At 48.8% G+C, this 20,414-nt stretch overlaps 1 protein-coding gene and 1 non-coding gene across 2 annotated transcripts in view; both read right to left on the bottom strand.

The window, feature by feature from the left end:
- Positions 1–1,578: 1,578 nt before the first annotated feature.
- The window catches only part of LOC130833929 (fer-1-like protein 4), a 45,999-nt gene continuing 27,163 nt past the window's right edge, over positions 1,579–20,414 (bottom strand). The window contains 27 exon segments of the mRNA XM_057704052.1: positions 1,579–1,908; positions 1,911–1,934; positions 1,937–2,004; positions 2,106–2,218; positions 2,306–2,458; positions 2,460–2,587; positions 3,104–3,345; positions 3,582–3,666; positions 4,889–4,991; positions 5,503–5,622; positions 6,085–6,089; positions 6,208–6,239; positions 6,241–6,360; positions 6,763–6,957; positions 7,148–7,275; positions 14,301–14,332; positions 14,335–14,416; positions 14,519–14,656; positions 14,725–14,825; positions 14,917–14,959; positions 15,602–15,733; positions 15,822–15,880; positions 16,025–16,241; positions 18,943–19,101; positions 19,196–19,312; positions 19,761–19,934; positions 20,059–20,193. Coding sequence (XP_057560035.1) covers positions 1,835–1,908; positions 1,911–1,934; positions 1,937–2,004; positions 2,106–2,218; positions 2,306–2,458; positions 2,460–2,587; positions 3,104–3,345; positions 3,582–3,666; positions 4,889–4,991; positions 5,503–5,622; positions 6,085–6,089; positions 6,208–6,239; positions 6,241–6,360; positions 6,763–6,957; positions 7,148–7,275; positions 14,301–14,332; positions 14,335–14,416; positions 14,519–14,656; positions 14,725–14,825; positions 14,917–14,959; positions 15,602–15,733; positions 15,822–15,880; positions 16,025–16,241; positions 18,943–19,101; positions 19,196–19,312; positions 19,761–19,934; positions 20,059–20,193 — 2,979 coding nt within the window. The 3' untranslated portion in view covers positions 1,579–1,834.
- TRNAR-CCU (transfer RNA arginine (anticodon CCU)) lies at positions 7,983–8,055 on the bottom strand. The gene has a single exon. It is a non-coding gene; the product is annotated as a tRNA-Arg (tRNA).

Raw genomic sequence — 20,414 nt, 5'->3', positions numbered from 1 at the left:
GTTTCCAACCCCACTGGTAATAGGCTCTGGGTGCAGGCTGGGGCTTGTCACCTCAGTGGCCGCTAAAGCTGGAGCCCCTCCCTGCCACCCTGGGCTCAGTCACCTGATCTCCCCCTGCTCACTGACCCTGCTCTGTGCCAAGCCCCTGCTGGCCCCAGGTTCCCCGTGGGGTCCATCCAGCTCCTTTGCAATTTCCTGGGTGGACGCAGCACTGAAAAATGGGGAGGGAAGGTAGCGGTGGCCATTCTGGAGCAGGGCTAGCATCAGACCCCAGCTCTGGACCTAGTCAAGGCTTCCCATTACAGCCGTGAGGAAGAGGGGGAGGAAGGGGAAGAACGTCCCTGGTGGCGCAGTGGTTGAGAATCCACCTGCCAGTGCAGGGGACACGGGTTCAATCCCTGCTCTGGGAGGATCCCACATGCCGTGGAGAAACTAAGCCCGTGTGCCACAACTACGGAGCCTGTGCTCTAGAACCCACGAGCCACAACTACGAAAGCCTGTGCGCCTAGAGCCCGTGCTCCACAATAAGAGAAGCCACTGCAATGAGAAGCCCACACTCTACAACAAAGAGTAGCTCCCACTCACCGCAACTAGAGAAAGCCGGCGTGTAGCAACAAAGACCCAATGCAGCCAAAAATTAAAAAAAAAAAAGCAGCCGCAGAAATGTGGGGAACTGGCTTTGGCCCGGACCGTGATGCCACTGCACAGTCCAGGGAACCAGGGGCTTTAATAGCTGGTCAGTTCAGCTGATCCCTTCTCAGGGAGTTTGTGTAAGACAGTAGTGGGGGGGAGAAGCAGAGGACAGAAGGCAATGTAGGGCAATGACAGCAAAACTTCTGGAGGCAGACAGGCCTGAGACCCAGCTCCGATGGGGCCACTTACGAGCTGTGACCTTGGACGTGTTATTGGTGGGCACTATCGCGAGCTGCAGCGAGCCGTGTTGTTTTGGTCACCCAGGAACCCTGTCAGCTTGTGTGATTTGGGAGGAGGGGCCATCTCCCACCCTAAGCTCCAGGGGAGGGCCCCAACCAGCATATCCCATCCCCCTTGGCCCCAGTGACCCAGAGCAAGCCAGGCTCCGTCAGGACTAGGAAAGCTTTCTTTCCTCCTGGACATGAGCATGGGGAGACGTGGGGTTGCTGCAGCCATCCTGCACGTCAAGGAGAGACCCTGTCCACAAATGAGCGTCTCCTGAGGACAGAAGTGCCAGGCGCGGAGGCAGAGAACTGGTCTTGGTGACATTGTATGAACCCTGTGACAGACAGCACCGGAAACCAGTCAGATCCTCGGAATTACAGCTGTGTAAGCCAACAGACTCCCTTTTTGCTTAAGCCAGCTTGGGTGGGATTTCTGTCACTCGCAACCAAGTGTCCTAAGGGATCTGCCTACTCAGGGTTCCTCCAAGTTCATGAAGCACGTTAAGGTTTAGCTGTCATGGGACAGCAGAAGCCATGGGCAGATCAGGGGAGAGGGACCCAGCCACTGGCAGGAGCAGCAGCAGCTGGGCTGCTCAGAGGGCAGTGGCCAGGGCTCCTGGGCAGCGAGCTGCCTGGCGGGTCCTGGTCTTCCTGGCAGCAGGGCCAGTGAGCAGCCTCCCATCGTGTGTATTCATTAGTCCAGAGAGTCCCCGCAGCCGAGGTCACCCAAGAATACCTCTGTTCTCTGGCCCCAGTATTATTTATTATCCGCAGTAGGCGTTCAGGTGACAGAGCGGAGTCCCCCATAAGGTTTATGTAGAGCAAGTAGGGAACTCCCGGATGGTTCGTATCGGTGGAAAGGCCGCCGAGAGCAGGAGCTGAGGAGCTGGCATTACGGGATGAGTGTCCAGGGCCAGTTAGCGGCGGTGGAGGGGGCGGAAGATGAGCTGGCTGATCCGGCCGGGCGTGGGGTAGAAGACGAGGAGGAGGAGACGGTGGCCAGCGCCAGCAGCAGCAGCGGCGCCAGACGAAGAAGGCGAAGGTCTTCAGCGGGTTCACAAAGCAGGTGAAGGAGGTTCAGGGGCGGCTGCGGCGTGGCGGGTGGTGAGGAGTGATGAGGAAGCCCCCGGCCGCCCCCTCCCCTCCCCCCACCAGGCTCTGGCCCCGCCTCCTGCACCGCCCACTCACTTGGGCTTCTCAGGGAGGGCGGGGTGGGGCTCCGGCTCCTTGCGCCCCTTCCCCACTGGCCGTTTCTCAGCCTCCTCCACGGTCAGCAGCTCAAACTCTGCCTCCACCTTCCCCTGGAAAAAGGGGGACAGAAGCCACGTTCTTAGGTGGGCTCAGGCCTGGCCCCCGCCTGGCCCGGTTCCTGCCCTGGCCGCACCCACCGTGAGGATGTAGACGTTGCCTCCTGAGTCCGAGAACGCCAAGTCTTCTGGCCGGCCCTTCCTCCTCTTCTTCTTTCTCTTCTTGCCAGCCTGAGCCTCCCGCTGCTCCGACTCCTCGTCTTCCGGCCCCCGCAGCTTCACCACAGGCCACCAAGCCCCGCAAGCGGCGGCAGCGAAACAGATTACACCTTGGCCCGGCCCCATCCCGGGCCAGCCGCACGGAGCAGAGCTCAGGACCCCGGACCCCACGCACCATGTCCGGTACTTGCAGCTCCAGGGATCCTGCAAGTCCAGAGCTCTCTGGGTTAGGAAGGAGCTCAAGATCTGTCTGAGCCAACCTTCCCTCCCTGAGCGTGACACCAAGGACAGCCGAGCCCAGAGGCAGAAAGTGACAGATGGCCGACAACATCCTGGGGGAGGAGGCAGCACAGTGGAATTGTAAGTCGGGCATCGAAAGTTACAAGGTGGTGTCAGGCGACAGCTATGGACCACACACCACACAGCCCAAATGTCACTAGGCTGTCAGACCTTGATGAATCAGGGATGGGACCAGACGTTAGCTCCAAAGTCAGAGTCCAGAGTGACTCAAGCTCAGGTCAAATTAGAGGACTGAGTGGGAGCCTTTGGGTGGGAATGGAGGTGCTCAGGACAGAATAAGTTCAGTAATTAGGCCAGAAAGCAGACCTAGGGTCTGAAATCTAGGATTCAGGGTTGGGTTAGAGTAGGGAACCCAATGGGCAGGGCAATGAGGGCAGAAATCGGGGCTGGGGTTGAGGTAGGAGGACAGCTAAGCAGTACCAAGGAAGTCGTTGGCAGAGATGCGGTCGTAGTCCCAGACCTGCAGGACCAGCACAGCCGGCTGCCGGAACTCGGCTTCCTCCAGGGCGAAGGGTCCAGGCCTGCGCCGAACGCTCACCTCGCGCTCCGTGGGCAGGTAGTCAAAGCGGAACACGAAGCGCCAGTTGAAGTTCCCCTCCCCGGTCAGAGAGTTGACGTGAACGTCTGTCTCCTGCTTGTCGTGCTCCAGCCCCTTCACCCAGCTGGAGCCAGGGGAAAGGTGCAGGCCAAAGGGGTGGGCATCCGTGCTGGGCCGAGCGGGGAACCCGACTCCTCACCCAGCCTGCCCCTCGCTCACCACCAGCCGGTCCCTCCACCCAGCTCCAGGCGCCATCTAGGGCCTAGGGGACAGGGCTCTGGCTCAGCCCCGGGCCCAAGCCCCTGTTCGCAATCTCACCTCAGTACACAGCCATGTGCCCAACTCGGCCTGCAGGCCTACCTTTTCACATAGATGTCACTTGACATCTCTCCAGTGAGCGGGTTCACGTCATCCAGAACTACATCCTCCGTGTTCCAGATGATGACTCAGCTCATAGCTGAGGGATGTATTGAGGGAGGGTATTCAGACTCTTGAGAGGGATCCTGCGAGGGACTGCAGGAAGGACCTGAGCCAGCGCTGCTGACACTCATTGAGCACCTGACATGTGCCCAGCTGGGTGATCAAGATGTCTGTGGTCCCTTGAAGGGGCAGCCCCAGGTTGAAGGGGCAGCCCCAGGTATCACTGACCACCCCAGCCACCACGGATGGCACCAGGAATGGCCTGCTGACCCAAGCTGAGCCAATGAGGTTCTCCCTGCCATAAATTTGGAACCAAGACCCTGAAAGGTTGAGTCACAAAGCATCAGATGCAGAGCTGGAGTCACCACAAGCCAAAGTTCTGTGCAAGCAGAGAAGCCAGTCTGCAGAGAAAAGTGGAAGAATGAGAGACACAGACTGGGGAAGATAGCATGCAGTCCCTGAGGGACAGAAGGAGGGGCTGTGACATCTTGATCCTACCCCAAATAGCCCTGTCCTTGGCTGTCATGAGGTTTCCTGGATATCTGTTGTTTTCCTTTTGCCCAGTGTCAATTTCCCCTCATTTGTTAACAGCACCCTGATTTTCTGTTGGCGACCCCCACCTCACCCCCACTGCTGTCAATCTGCGTGGTCCTGGTGAGGCATACCAACCCCCACCTGGCTTCAGAGGTGGGTATATCACCTAGGACATCACCCAGGACTGGTCAATCAATACACTGTAGCCCTCTGATCACAATGATTGGTTCAGGAATCAGCATTTGACCCAAGCTGGTCCAACGAGAATCAGCCCGAGACTTTTGCTCTAACTGGGAAAGACATGTATATTTTTCTGCTCGAGTAGTCTGGTTGGTAAGATGTAAGCCTGCACTGTTAAAAGCCACTTTGAACCCCAGACTGCAAAAGCCTCCCTGAGAGTGACACCAAGAAAAGCAGAGCCTAGAGATAGAAAGTGACAGATGGCTGACATCTGAAGTACACACAGCCTCCACTAACTAGCTTAGGTAGGAAGGGGGTTAACTGGTATTTGGACTCTTTCAGGTGCAAGTGACAGACACCCAACTTGCTATGGCTTATGGGGATGGAGTGGGAGGGAGAGACTTTAGTGGCTCACCTACCTGAAGCGTGGGTTAGCTCTGCCTGCTTCACGGATGGCCCTTGTACAGGTTTTCAGAGCGCCCTTGTACAGGCTGTCCAAGATGTGCCCGCCCCATGGGAGGAGGGGCCAGGACCTCTTGACTCTCTCTTACTGACTGGCTGCCGAGGCTTGATGTCAACTGGGTGTGGGGCAGGCACACCTCGGGGGAAGATGTCAATCCACATATGAAGGGATCCCTGGGGGCACAGGACAAGGCTAAAGGGTCTTGCTGGGGTCCCACCTCCCCTAAAGGCCCTGTGGCCAGAGGCTGTGCCTTGCCCCAGATGGAGAGAAGAGCTGAGGTCAAGATGGCAGATCCTGGGCGATGAGGATGAAGGTGGAATCTGATCTGGAGATTCCAGGGTTGAAGTTAACCTCAGAGATGAGGCCCCAGCAGTGGAAGGTTGAGATCAAAAGTAAGAACCGGTATTCTAGGGTCGAGACCCTAGGAATCTGGGGTAGAGGTCAGGTTGGGAGTGCCAGGTCTGAGCCTTGGTGGCCCATGGGTGGGGGTCCTTCCAAACCAGAGTTTGGGGTGGAGGTATGGGGTCCAGGATGGAAGACCAAGACTGGAGTGGGGATGCTGGGGACCAGGATCAGGAGCCAGAGTCAGAAGTGGCAGTGCCTAGGTGGAGGTCTAGGGGGACCAGCTCCAGGACCAGGTGGGAGTCCTGGGGTTCCAGGGTTGGGTGCTGAGCCCTCCTTCACCTGCAGCAGCCCCGGGCTGCGAGGATGGTAGAGGGGCCGTGTTTCTACGTGCTCAGGTACCAGCTGGAACCCAAGCCCCGGCATCTCCTGCCCGCGCCGCAGCACCAGCAATGCCTGGGCCTCCTCAGGGACCTCACTTGCCACCTTGGAGCCCCCACTACCTGCAACAAGAGGTGTGTGAGCTTGTGTTCCGCACAGGTCCCAGCTCTGCTCCCTTCCTCCCCCTGCCCTCAACAGACGCTCTGGGCTGAGGCAGCTGCTGCACTGGACAGCCCGTGGGCTGGGAGGGCCAGTCCACAATGCACAGAAAGTTGGGGGTGCTGCTAGAACTACTTTTGCCAGTGAAAAGCCAGTAGTCGGGGGGACAGTGGGATTGGGGGGCTGTGGCCTTTCTGCAGACCTTGTTTAGGGAACAGACCACTGGCCATTTATGAAACGAGCTAAATTCTGCAGCCATATTGTATGTTGTATGGGACCCAGTGTCCCCAATTAGCTATGGCTCTGAAGGGCTCCCTGGAGATCTCACACTCACCAACAAAGGCCATTTTCTCTCCACTATTGTCCTTACTCAGCCACATGCACCTCCTCTGCTTGCAGAGGGAGGCGAGCTCTTTGGGGGAAACACTAGGCTGGGCACCAGGGGCCCCTGTACCTTCTTCTACCATCTTGCTCCCTCTGGACTGTCCAGCAGAGAGGGGCTGGTACCTGGAGGCGGGGTCTCTGGCGGCGTCAGAAAGTTTGCTGCCCACCTTGACAGCCTCGGCTCGGTATTCAGGTGGGGGAAGACCGCAGCGTTGGCACAGCTCTGCTAGGATCTGCGAAGGCCGGAATGCATCACGCCAGGCATTGTACCCGTCCCTGCAGGCAGAAAAAAAAGGTGCCTCAGTTGGAGCCAGCATATGAACATAGTTGGGCACAGGGGCAGTGATGGGGACCCTTGAGTACATGGCATCCAGGTTCATAACTCGACTGGGGAACAGGATAATCCTCGTTTACGATAATGGTGAAAATCAAATATGCATGTCGGGTGCTCCTGTGAAGGAGATACTGATATTATTACCCTCATTTTGCAGATTAGGAAACTGAAGCTCAGGGAGGTCAAGTGACTTATTAGTTACAGGATCTCAACTCCCAAGCCCATTTCTTGACCACTAAGCTATAATGTCTTGGTCACAGAGGAGTCCCCTTCTATGAAATTGAAGGATCTGGACGCACAGATGGGATGTGAACTTGAATGTCCTTGGTCAGACTTAGAATGACTCCTGAGGGCCCTGTTGGACTCACACATCATACTGGGACGCCAGCCCACAGTTCGCCCTGTGGTGGCTCTAGAATCGGTTTTCCAGATCAATGTGGGTCTCTCCGATGAGGTCATCAGAACCGACGAGGTCATGATCAAACACAGCCACGGTCAGCTGTGGCTCATCAGGGAGAGAGATGCTGAGCTCCAGGACCCTGGCCAGGAGAGAGCACAGCTGAGAACACCACCACGCCTTAGGAGGTGGTCTTGTGGGGGTAGGGGTGTGAGGGGACTCAGCAGCCTCTGTCTATTCCCCCACCATCACCGCACCAGCTGCCTGAGTGAGAGCCACAGGGCCGGATGGCAAAGTTGCTCCCCATTCCCAAGCCCAGGGCCAAGCCTCACTCTCCAAAGATGGGATTCAGCTGCTTGGGGATGTAGCGCTCCTTGGTGTCCAGCCGCTCCTGGCCAGCGCTCACCACCACATAGGGGTCTGCTTTGCCATTCAGGTCCGCAGGAGCCAGGTTGGTAGCCTAGGGAGACAGTATGGGTGGAACTGAGAGAAATGTCATTGTCATAACCCAAGCTTGCCCTTGCTGGAGCTAATCTCCGATTAAGTGTAAACAGGAAGTTACCAAGGAGAGATCTTCCACCGCAAAGAGTAAGCTGAGAGATTGGACAAGATGACTTTTATTTTCTTTTAAACTAATTATTGAAATACTTAAGACAGGGACTTCCCTGGTGGTTCAGTGGTTAAGAATCCACCTGCCAATGCAGGGGCCACAACTACTGAGCCCGAGTGCTGCAACTACTGAAGCCTGCGCACCTAGAGCCAGTTCCTGAACAAGAGAAGCCACCACAATAAGAAGTCCTTGCACCGCAACAAAGAGTATCCCCTACTCACCACAACTAGAGAAAAGCCCAGGTGCAGCAGGAAAGACCCAATGCAGCCAAAAAAAAAAACTTAAGACATACAAATAGGTATAACAAAAAATATAAGGAAACAAAATGTGTGGAAAGATGTACAAAGGACTCACATTCAATTTACAACTTTCCATATCATTTGACGTTCATTTTTTACAATGAGCATATTTTACTTTATATATATATATTTATTTATTTATTTATTTATTTGGCTGCACTGGGTCTTAGTTGCAGCGTGTGGGATCTTTAGTTGTGGCATGCAGGCTCCTTTAGTTGTGTCATGTGGGATCTTTTAGTTGTGGCATGCAGGATCTAGTTCCCTGACTAGGAATTGAACCCAGGCCCCCTGCATTAGGAACGCAGAGTCCTAACCACTAGACCACCAGCGAAGTCCCAGCATATTTTACTTTTTATTCCTTTTTTGTTTCACTTTTTAAATTAAGAATATTTTAACTAAATAAAAGAAAGATACAATGAGCATGTGTGTCCAACTTCTTAAATAAAACACCACCACCAAATGTCCTCTGAGTGCCCTTACCAGATTTAATTCCCTTTCTATCCCTGAAGTAGCCAGAACCCTTTACTTGGGGTCTCTCACTCACAAAAGAAAAAATATATATATATTTTTACTACATGTAGATGCACCCCTCTAAGTGATATATAGCACTATTTTGCATGGTTTAAACTACATGTAGTAAACCTACTTTTTCTGTTTTTGATAAGTATGTAATTTAGTAAATTCACAACATGCATAAATTACTGAAGAATAATTTATACACAGCAGTACATTTTTAGTCTTTTTACACTCCTGCCTGCAATGAATGAGAGTTCCAGTTGCTCCACATCTTTACCAACACTGGGTATCGTCGATCTTTTTTATTTTCATCATTCTAGTGCACGTGAAATTGTAGCTCATTTTGATTTTAATTTGCATTTCCTTGCTGATGAAGCACATTGAGCATCTTTGCATGTCCTTATTGGCCTTATATATACATATATATATTTGCTTTTTGTGAAGTGACTGTTCAAATCTTTTGCTCCAACATTGAGTTTTTAATTTTAAATAGTGCACGTTTAATTTCTAAACATTCTAACTGGTCCTTTAAACTTTGCTGTTTATTTTTAATAGTCTCTTGTTTCTTGCTCATTTTAAATTCATTCTTTTATTTCTTTAAACATTTCATATATAGTTATTTTATATTCTCTAGTTGCAACTTCCCTCGTAGTCCAGTGATTAAGAATCCACCTTCCAATGCAGGGGATGCAGGTTCGATCCCTGGTCGGGAAACTAAGATCCCATATGCTGTGGGGCAACTAAGCCCGTGCACTGCAACTACTGAGCCCACACGCCACAACTAGAGAGAAGCTCGAGCACTGCAATGAAGATCCTGCATGCCACAACTAAGACCTGATGCAGCCAAAAATAAATAAATAAATAAATAATTTTTTTTTAATGTATACTTTCTAGTCATTCCAATATCAACAACCTTGGGGTCTAAATCTGTTGTTAGTTTTGCTAATTCTTACTCATGGTGGCTTTTTTCTCTGTATTTCAGTACTTTTTAATCATGACTCTTATTTGGTTTATCTCATGCTGAGGGCCTCTTGTGGGTGTTCTCTGCCAGAGAGGTCTTGTTTTCACTGCTGCCAGTTTCCTAGGAAAATTACAAACCTGCAGCCACTTTAAATTAAATCCTCCAGTTGAGGTTTTGCGGTTCACACGGATGGTGGGAACACTGGCCCTGAACAGCGTTAGAGCAGCTTGTGGTCATGTATGCTTAGGGGAGACTTTTGCCCCCACAACTGATGCCAAGGTTAAGACAAGCAAGTTTCCTTGGTGTCTCTTTCTGCCTTGCAAGTTCCTATTTTTGTTCATCCTTATGCTGAGGGTGTAGGTTGGGGGGGCTCCACTTTACATAAGGCTGTTCAGTCAATCTCCTCCCCCAGGTAGCTCCAGGACTTCATCTTCTGTCCTCACTGCCTGTCAACCATCCACAAGGAAGATGAGGTCTGCTGGGTCAGCAGTGAGTGTGGGGTGAAAGCCAGCTTTAGCACTCTTTTTCCCTAGGTTCCTGTATTAACCGTATTTTCATATTTTCTGTATTCGTGATGCTCTGGTATCTGGGGCTCTACTGACCCTGGAGAGACTCCCCTGCCAGGGCTACTAATTCCTAGAGTTAGCAAACAACGCACCTGCCAGAGTACCTTTCATATAAGAACCAAGCGATCCAGAGCCCATACAACATCCAACCACCTCCTCTGTCTGGCTCTTATACTCCAGGAAGTAATGTTCCTCTGCCCTAATCATCCCCAGGGCCAGGTTCCAGACAACTAGAGACATTGAGACAGCCCCTGTACCTCAGAGCCCACAGGAATTATTCAAACTAGCCGATCCTAAGCCTGCTTACGCTATCTTGCCCTGCCTTTCCTGCAGAAACCACAATAAATGTTCTGGCCCTTGCATGTCCCTTCCTTCTTCTGCCTCTGGACTGCCCCTCATGCTTCCCCGTGTGGCCCTGCAGGGCACAACATGCCCCTCCTCTAGAAAACTGAAACAGACTATCTTTTCAATAGCAACCATATCTTGATCTGTTGGCTTCACCATACATGGATAAAAACAAAATCCTGGGTACATTTTAAGCAGTTCCTGCTTTTACTTTGAGGTTTTTTTCCACTCTAAAATGTTTTATTTTCTTGGAAGCTCAGCATTGCATTTAAAAGATGTTTTTAACAGTATGGAGGTTCCTCAAAAACTAAAAATACAGTTGCCATATGATCCAGCAATCCCACTCCTGGGCATATATCCAGAAAAAAAACATAATTCAAAAAGATGCATGGAATTCCCTGGTGGTCCAGTGGTTAGGACTCCACTCATCCACCACAAAGGGTATGGATTTGATCCCTGGTCATGGAACTAAGATCCTGCATGCCGTGTAGCATGGCCAAAAATAATAATAATAAGTAAATAAATAAATAAATAAATAAATAAATAAAATATAACAAACAAAAAAAGATACACACAGCCCTATGTTCATAGCAGCACTATTCACCATAGCCAAGACATGGAAGCAACTTAAATGTCCATCGACAGATGAACGGATAAAGAAAATGTGATACATATATACAATGGAATACTACTCAGCCATAAAAAAGAATGAAATAATGCCATTTGCAGCAACATGGAGAGGTCTAGAGATTATCATACCAAGTGAAGTAAGTCAGAAAGAGAAAGTCAGATACCATATAATATCACTTATATGTGGAATCTAAAATATGACACAAATGAACTTATTTACAAAACAGAAGCAGACTCACAGACATAGAGAACAGACTTCTGGTTGCCAAGGGTGAGGGGGTTGGAAGGAAGAGCGGGCTGGGAGTTGGGGATTAGCAGATGAAAACTATTATATATAGGATGGATAAACAACAAGGTCCTATTGTATAACACAGGGAACTATATTCAATATCCTATGATAAACTATAACAGAAAAGAACATGAAAAAGAATATATGTGTGTATAACTGAGTCACTTTGCTGCACAGCAGAAATTAACACATTGTAAATCAACTACACTTCAATAAATATTAAAAAAAAATTTTAAAAGACGTTTTTAAAATCTTATCCAGAATTTTTAGCTTTTAGTAAGCGATGCAAACGTTAATCCTCAGGGTGTGCTTGTCTCCCTTGAGACAGGCTCTGCTGACCCTGAACTCTGCTGAGTGCTGTCCTCCCCCTTCCCTCACGCACACGACTCCACCTGCAGCGCTCTTGGAAGATCTTCCAGCCTTCCTGCTGGTTTACAGTTTTAATGCTCTGATTTCACCATAATTGGAAGCTGGATTTTTTGCTCTCTTTGTTTTGGGGTGATTTTCAGGAAGAGGAAGAAGAAACGCCCCACTGGTGCCACTTTCCACAAACTGGGAATCATTGAACTTCCTTACTGCATCCAAATTTCTGTTGGGAGACCTATCCTTGTTGATACCTGTTACTGTAGTTTGTTGAATGTAACTGTAGTGTCTATTATATGACTGATTCTCTCTCTCTCTCTCTCTCTCCCTCCCCCCTATTTAGGAACACTTTAGATTATTTCTAAATTTTTTTATTATTACCAATAATACTAGAATGAGCAATTCTTATCTGTTTCCTTACATACATATATGAGAATTTCTCTAAGATTATATCTAGAAGTATAATTACTGGGTATTGGCTGTGAGAATCTTCCATTTTACTAAATATTGCCAAATTGTTCTCCAAAGTTGTTATAGCAATTTACATTCTGTGGCAGGCAGAATAACACCCCCCCAAGATGTCCAAGTACCCCTGAACCTATGAATATGTTCCTTTACATGGTAAAAGGGACTTTGCAGATGTGATTAAATTAAGGATCACAAGATGAAGTAGCCTAGATTATCCAGGTGAGTCCAATATAATCATAAATGTTTTTAGAAGTGAAAGAGGGAGATGGGAGAGTCAGAGAGAGAGATTTGAAGGTGCTACTCTGCTGGCTTTGAAGATGGAGGAAGAGGCCATGAGCCAAGATATACAGGTTGCCTCTAGAAGGTCAAAAACAAGGAAACGATTCTTCACAAGAGCCTGTAGAAGGAATGCAGCCCTGCCAACACCTCAATTTCAGCCGAGTAGGACCTATTTTGGATTTCTGCCCTTCAGAACCATAATATAATAGATTTATGTTGTTTAAGTCTCCAAGTTTGTGGTAACTGGTCACAGCAGCAATAGGGGACTAATACATCTTCCCACCAGCACCACTGCCCCAGCCCCTGTCTAATCTCTCCAGTCAAAGGGAGGGAAATTGGTTTCTCATGGTTTCAATTAGTACTACTCTTAGTACTTTGTTCTTCCACAGAAATTTTAGAATTAGCTTGTTAATTTCAGGGAAGCAACCCGTAGCCGTGTGCCTGGCTTACAGTAGACACTATACTGATTGAATCCCATTCTCCCTTTCTTTCCACCCCTTAACCATCCACACTCTTTAGGTAAACCAGTCCCTTTAGTTTCTAGTTTATCCTTCCTGTATTTCTGGTGTACAAAGGAACAAATGTGTATTTTCTTGGATCTTCTTCCTTCTTACATGGAGAGCAGCACACTGTAGGTATTCTTTTGTACTCTGATTTTTTCAGTTTATACTGTGTTCTGGAAATCACTCCATATCAGTTGACAGATATGGAGATCATCTTCATTCTTTTTTACAGCTGCATAGTACTCTGTTGTGTGGACATACCATAGTTTAATCTACCATTCTGCTATGTATGTGCATTTAATAAAATTTGATTTTTAATGGTCTTCCATCTTTAGAAATCTTATTATTTTCAAAACTGCCCAGTCAATTTTTATAGCCTTTTGTTCTCTGCTTGTGAAATAATTTTAAACAGCTGTTTTATATTTCTAATATTTGAAAATTCTTACATCCAAGGCCCTTAGAGATCTAATTCTCCTTTGTGATGTTTCTTTCTGACAACTTTTTCTGAGAGATTGTTTTCTTACATATTTTATAATTTGGGATTGTGAACCCAAATTTGGTTACCTAAATCTATGGAAGTCTGTGAAGCCTAATTCAGGACTACTTTAAGCCGATCTCTCATCTTTGAGTTTTCTCGACTAAGCAGATAATAAAAATTCAAGTCTTAAATCAATCTGAGGGCAAAACTCTAATAGTAAGTCCTCAGGGAAGACATTTTTTCTGTTTCCCCCAATGGGAACAGAGGCTGAGATAGACCACTTACCCTACAGGCTCCTTTCCCAGGGGGTAGGCTTCCTGCTACCCACCTTTCACTGAGAACAGAGCCTTCCTGGATGCTGCTTCATGCAAGGGTCTTGGTTGTGTCTCCCACCTTGTACAGGCTATTAGATATTAGCACCGAAGGCTTGGGGTCCAGGTATGGACAAATCCTCTCAAGAGATTCTGACTTCAGGGCTTGTTCAGCGATTCCTGCTGTTTCCTCATTTTGGCCCATCGGGAATTCCTTTTCTTATGAGCTTAGCATTTGTTTAAAAGATTGTTTATCTAGCATTTCTAGATGTATTATATTAGGAAGTTATTTCAGACCATCTAGTGTGCAGTGTTGCAAGAGGCAGAAGGTCCAGATGACATACCTAAAGCATGTACTGGGATGCTTATATATCATGGTAGAAGAGTGCCACAGAATGTTTCTTTAAATTACATCTTAGTCAGAACGCCTATATTTAAACTAGATAAAAGTACAGCATCTGCTCTGTGCTGGGAGTGAAGGGGCAGCAACTCACTCATTCCCCTCACTCCCTGAGATGCCTTTAAGGATATTTCAGGGCTCTGCTGAGCGCTGTATGAAAACTGCAATAATGGTACAAAGGTATTTGATGACATGCTATCACAAAGCTTTACAGAGCTGTGCTCTTCCTGGAACTATACTCCCCATTCTATGGGACTAAAACTATGAACAAGGAGTCAGGGGATCTAAGCTCTAAATTCAGATTCTGCCGTGAGCAAGCTGTGTAATCCCAGAGAGTCTCTTCACTTTGTACCTAAGATTTCCCACCTGAAAAATGAAGAAGCTGGACCCTGATCCCTTCAGTTTGTAGGTTTTGTGTACATTACTTTTGCTGGAGTTAGAGGCTTGCCAGGCCAATGGATGCTCACCTTTACAACATATACTCTGACCAGGAGCTTGATGGGCGGGTTTGGGGGATCCCCCAGGAGATCTGGGGCTCAGAGAAGGACAGTGCCTCTGATTCGGGATAAATGAGGAAGGAGCCCTGGGTAGAAAGGGAATGAAGCAGAAAAGACATGGGTAAGAGAGTCTTCCTCCTGCATCCCCACCTGTGCTCCCTGGTCCTCCACTCCTTTCCCAAACATACCTTGAACTTGCCCACAAGGTTCCCAGACCCTTTTTCCTCTCCATCTCCATCCTGACCCCCTTGCCCACGGTACAGGGGAAACACATTCAGGCAGTCTTCAAAGTGGTTAAACTCTTCCTCCAGGGAGCTGTTGTAGATCTTAAAGGTGAGGTGACAGCTCAATGTCCAGAATCTGAGCAGAATCCCCTCTTAAAACACCCGGTTACCTTCAGAGTGGCGACTGCTTTTTTCTGGGACACAGAGCCTTTGACTTCAGCCTCACCCTGGTCCTGGGCTTCCCCATCCACAGAAATGAGGTTGCCCCCATCTGGGAACAGCAGAAATGCCCTGTTAGAAATATTGGTGTAGGGGGAGGGAGGGAGACAGAAAGAGGAAAAGCAAGAAAGCCAGTCGCTTACTTGAATCCCCAGTGTCATCCATTTCATCCTCATCGAAGTTGGTCTGAAATCAAAGGGCAGGTCAGAGATTCTTCCCCATCCTTTACCTCCTTAATCTACCCCTTTTCCAGGATAGGCAATTGGGAATCTTTAGTTCAAGTTCCAGCTGGGTAAACCACTTGCAATTTCATATTTAGTTTATCATATAGTCCCAATATGTAACCACCAGCTACATGTGGCTACGGAGCACTTGACCTGTGGCTGGTCCAAACTGAGATGTGCTGGAAGGGTAAATCACCCACTGGATTTTAAAGACTAGCATAAAATAAGACTGTAAAATGTCTCGTCATTAATTGTTTATGATGGTTACGTCTTGAGATGATATTGTAGATATACTAGGTTAAATAAAATATATTATTAAAATCAATTTCACCTGTTTCCTTTTACTTTTTTTTAATGTGGCTACTACGAAAGTTAAAATCACATATGTGGCTCACACGATATTTCTGTTGGACAACACAGGTCTAGATAACGGAGTTAATAATCCCCAGCTCCTCAAATTGTTGTGAAGATGAGAAACTATGGCTGTAACAAAGAGCTCTGAAAAGGTGCAGAGCTCCATGTTTGATGAGCTCCTTCTTCTTATCATTCCCCCTTCTCTGCCTCCAGCCCCCCTCCCGCCCCCAGGACCCTGCTCGGCTCCCACCTGCCCCTGGAGCTCCTGCAGTGATGCATAGTACTTGGACCACCAGTCAAGCTCTTCAGGATCTGGGATGTCCTTCTCCAGCTCTGAACCTTGATTCAGGAGGCCTCCCAGAGGAAGCTTCTTCAGAGGAGCCTGAGGGAGCAAGAATGCAGCGCCTCTAACCTGGCATCACCCCAAGCCCCACCAGCCCCTTCTCCACCCATCCCCCATACTCCATCACCTTCAGGAGCCACCTGGGCATCCCCGCTTCAGCCAAGAAGGGATCCAAGGACCTCTGTCCTGAGAGGGGATAAAAGTCACCAGGAGAAGGTCAGGCAAGTAGAAGTCAGACTCCATGCCCCACTGGAGGGTCCCCTGGAACCATCTCAGCCAGGAACCAGATGGACTTCTGTCTGGCAGTCCCTAAGGGGAAAGCCGCCTTACCTTGACGTCCCTCAGGCATGAGGTCCCCTGTCTCCTCCTCTCCTTCCTCCTCAGGGGGATCCTCATGACCCCGGAATGTGAATCTCAGCAGATGGGGGACAACGTGTGAACCCACAAGCACTGTGCGCCCAAAGGCCCGGCGCTCAGTCACCAGGATGCTGAGAGGGGGCTGCAGGTAAGGCTGCTCCGGCAAGTCCTGGGGGTAGGGAAAGAGCACCTGTGCCTCTGCAGACTTGGGGAGGAGAGACAGGCAGCAGCAGAGACAGATGAGGAAACAATGCAGCTAAATATGCATTCGAAGCCCACAGCCTCATTGAGTCATCTCTGGTTAGTCACTGCCTTCTGAACCCATTTCCCAGCTAAAAAGGGACACAATCCTGGACTGGAAAGACTATTGTATCAAATGACAACAGTACAAAAGTACTCTGGAGGCTGCAAAGCACTATCAGAAACATGAAGCTGTTGTTGTTATTATTATGTAAAGGACCAATGTTCAATTTGCTACTATAGATTTAGAACCATAAAACTATGTACGCCCTTTAATCCAGAAATTCTATATCTATCAGTGGATCCTGAGGGGGGGAAACAATAGTTATAATACTGTATTGATGGTTTTATTTTACATATGTGTGACAGTTATAGCACAAAAGGGGGAGGGATGAATGGAGTTATAATGGAGAAAAGTATTTCTATTTTACTGGAACTAAATTAGTATTAATCTGAAATAGATTGTGAAAACTCAGTATGCATACTGTAATCCCTAGAGCAGCTGCTAAGTAAATATCAGCTAAGGAATTAAAGTAGTATACTAACAAAGATCTGTTTAATACAAAAGACAGTAAAGGAAGAACAAAAAATATATGAGACATAGAAAACAAATAGCAAAGTGGCAAATGTAAATACAACCATATCAATAATAACATCAAATATGACTGTACTAAACAGTTCAAAGACAGAGACTGTCAACTGGATTTAAAAAAAAAAAGATGCAACTACATGCTGTTTAAGAGATACTCTTTAGTGAGACACATATAGGTCGAAAGTAAAAGGATGGGGAAACATATGCCATGCAAATACCAACCATAGAGAGCTGGAGTAGCTATGTTATCAAACAAAATAGTCTTTAAGACAAAAAAGAGAGGACTTCCCTGGTGGCCCAGTGGTTAAGAATCCACCTGCCAATGCAGGGGACATGGGTTCAATCCCTGGTCCAGAAAGATCCCACATGTTGTGAAGCAAGTAAGCCTGTGCGCCACAACTACTGAGCCTGTGCTTTAGGGCCCACGAGCTACAACTACTGAAGCCCATGTGCCTAGAGCCTGTGCTCCACAACAAGAGAAGCCACTGCACTGAGAACCCCGTGTACCACAATGAAGAGGAGCCCTCGCTCGCCACAACTAGAGAAAACCCATTCACGGCAACAAAGACCCAATGCAGCCAAAAAAACAACAACAACAGAGACAGACTGGAGACAAACAAGGACATTTTATAATGATAGGTCGATTCATAGGAAGCTATAACAATTATATATATATATATACATGCACCTAACAGCGAAAACTGAAAATATGAGAAGTAAAAAAATGACAGAAAACAATGGGAGAAACAAGCAATTCAACAAAAGTTGGCGTCTTCAATACCGTATTCTCAACAATGGGTAGAATTACTAGACATAAAATTCCCAGGGGGACTTTTTTTAGGAAGGCTTGAATAATACTATCAACCCCACCTGACCTAATTGGTATCTACAGAACATTCCACCCAACAACAGACGCTATCACATTCTTTTCAAGTGCACAATGGAGAGAGGGGTGTTTTCCTCAACTTGCACTACAAAATAGGAAACCAGAGGAAACACCCCCTAGAAGTTCAGTGAGCAAAGTGCTTTCCGTTTCATCATCTTCTGAAAACGGACAATCACATTTTCAGACTGAAAACTGCTGCACGTGAAACACAGGCATGAAATAGTGTTGGGTTGCTGTTGTTGCTGTTGTTGCCATTGTGTCCCCACTTGCAGTCTGGAACCACTGTGCTTTGTCCCAGTTGCCCCCTCACCAGGCACAGCACTCTTCAGTTTACAAAATCCTTTCACCAAGATCCTTTCTCTCATTGGCTCCTCATAGCCCTCATTTGTCCTTTTTTCAAACAAACAAACAGGAAAGCTAAAACTCAAATCAGACAAGTGACTTGACAAGCTCCTGGGTGACATTGCCAGAATTTGACTCCAAAGCCCATACTACTGGGACTTCCCTGGCAGCACAGTGGTTAAGACTGAGCTCCCAATGCAGGGGGACCGGATTTGATCTCTGGTCAGGGAACTAGATCCCACGCACAAACAAGAGTTCGCATGCCACAACTAAGGAGTCTGCCTGCCACAATTAAGGAGCCCACCTGCCACAGCCAAGACCCGACGCAACCAAATAATTAATTAATAATAAATATATTTTTTAAAAAGCCCATACTACCTACAGTAATTACAAATTAAACAAAGAAAGTACTTGTCTTCGTAGCCCCTGGCGTCTCAGTTAGATTTCTTCAGACTCACACTTCATCCGCTCAATCAATACAGCCAACAGAGCATCACCAGTTCATGGATTAATCCAGGGATCAGCCAGTCATTGCCTGTAAACCAAATCTGGCCTGCTGACAGTTTTTGTAAATAAAGCTTTATTGGAACAGTCATACTCATTCATTTCCTTGTTGCCTATGGATGTTTACATGCTACAGCAGTAGAGTTGAGTAATTGCAACTGAGACTGTATGGCCCACAAAGCCTAAAATATTTACTATTTGGCCCCTTTTAGAAAGTTTGGTGACGCCTGGGCTAATCTAATATAACCAGCCAGAAATTCTGCATCCCACTGCCCTCTCTCATTTCTCAGCCCAGCCCTTCTGGCCCCCAGCTCATGTCCTCACCACTGTCAGATGCCTGACGAGCTCAGTGAAATTGGGGTTCTCACGGTAACTGGCGAGGACCTCGGCCTCCACTCGCCAACCAGCCACCTCCAACACAACCTGGGGCTGCTCCACCTCCAACAGATGCACACAGCCAAGGCCCCTCAGACCCCAGAACAGTACCTGGGGTTGGGAAGTGGAAGATTCAGGGGCCTGTACTTGACTGAGGGACACCCAGGTGTTGGGAAGGGAGGAGGATGTGAGTGCCTGGTGCTACCTCAACACGGAACTCCCTAAGCACTGGACGCACGTGGGGTGGCAAGGATAGGTGTCCGGAGAGGGGCTCGACCAGGGAGGTCAGGTCCTGGGGCTCCACATCACTGGGCACTGAAGGCTGCAGGGAGAAAGCGATCAGAGGTTACAGAGGAATCAGGCCAAAGGCGGGAAAGCCTGGGCTTGGGGAAAAGAAATGGAGGGCTGCTAGTGACATATAAATCCAGAGGGACCTGGCAAGTCAGGATTGGCAGGAGGGGGCTGTCTCAGGAAACAGCCATGTACAGGAAGGAAGATGGGTGTCTGAGGCATGAGGGTCAACCCGCGGCCTGGGTTCTCTGGGGTGGAAGGCCTAGCAAGGTGAACCTCAGGTAGGTCTACCTCTAGTGTTCCCGGGAGTCAGGAGGTCCAGTGAGGTGGCCCCAGGACAGACCCGCAGCCTGCATTCTCTGGGGGTAAAGGAGTTAGAGGGGTAACCCTGGGACATGCCCACATCCCTGAGCTGGATGACCTAAACGGATAGCAGGAGTGGTCCACGGCGTGTGCCAGCTGCACCACAGCACTCTGACCTCAAGCGGGCTACTGTAGTCCAGTTCAATGAGTTCAAAGGTGGCGATGAGCTCCCCGGCTGCCTGGGGCCCCTTCCTCAGGGGGAAGAACTGCAGCTCAGGACACTGGTGAGGGTCCTCCGTCAGCTCTACCCTTGGGGCAGCCAGCGCCCCGCCCAGGAATACAGGGGGACCCTGCAGGGAGCAGGGCAGTGACGACAAAGGTAGAAGAGGCTCAGGAACCAGGCGAGGGTGCATCAAGACAAGGAGAGGGGATCCTTGGCGGGTGGGAAACCAGGCGGGCCCAGGCCACACTCACAAACTTATTGTGCTCAAAGACGTTGACCATCACTAGCGGGGGCTCCTCCTGCAGGAGCTCCCTCCTCCCGTCCACAGTCAGCTGATCGAACACCAAGAGCTCATCACACAGGGGGCTCAGTGTCTGCTCCAGGATCTTGAGGGCCAGGCAGGAGAGGAGGCGACAGTAGGTGTCAGGGGAACGCCTCACCCTTAAAACCTTCTGGTTCTACACCACCCCCTAAATCAGCACGGTCTGATCCAATATCTTGTCCTGAAAATCCAAGGCAGGAAGGGAGACTTAGAGCCTTGGAAAAAGCTCAGCCCCCCACCCCACCTTGTCTCCCAGTGCCCCTCCGCCCACATCCCAACCCAGCC

Source organism: Hippopotamus amphibius, chromosome 12 (genome assembly GCF_030028045.1).
Source record: "Hippopotamus amphibius kiboko isolate mHipAmp2 chromosome 12, mHipAmp2.hap2, whole genome shotgun sequence".
Taxonomy (NCBI): domain Eukaryota; kingdom Metazoa; phylum Chordata; class Mammalia; order Artiodactyla; family Hippopotamidae; genus Hippopotamus; species Hippopotamus amphibius.
Note: the sequence above shows the minus strand (reverse complement) of the source record. Positions and strands in the feature narration are given on the sequence as shown.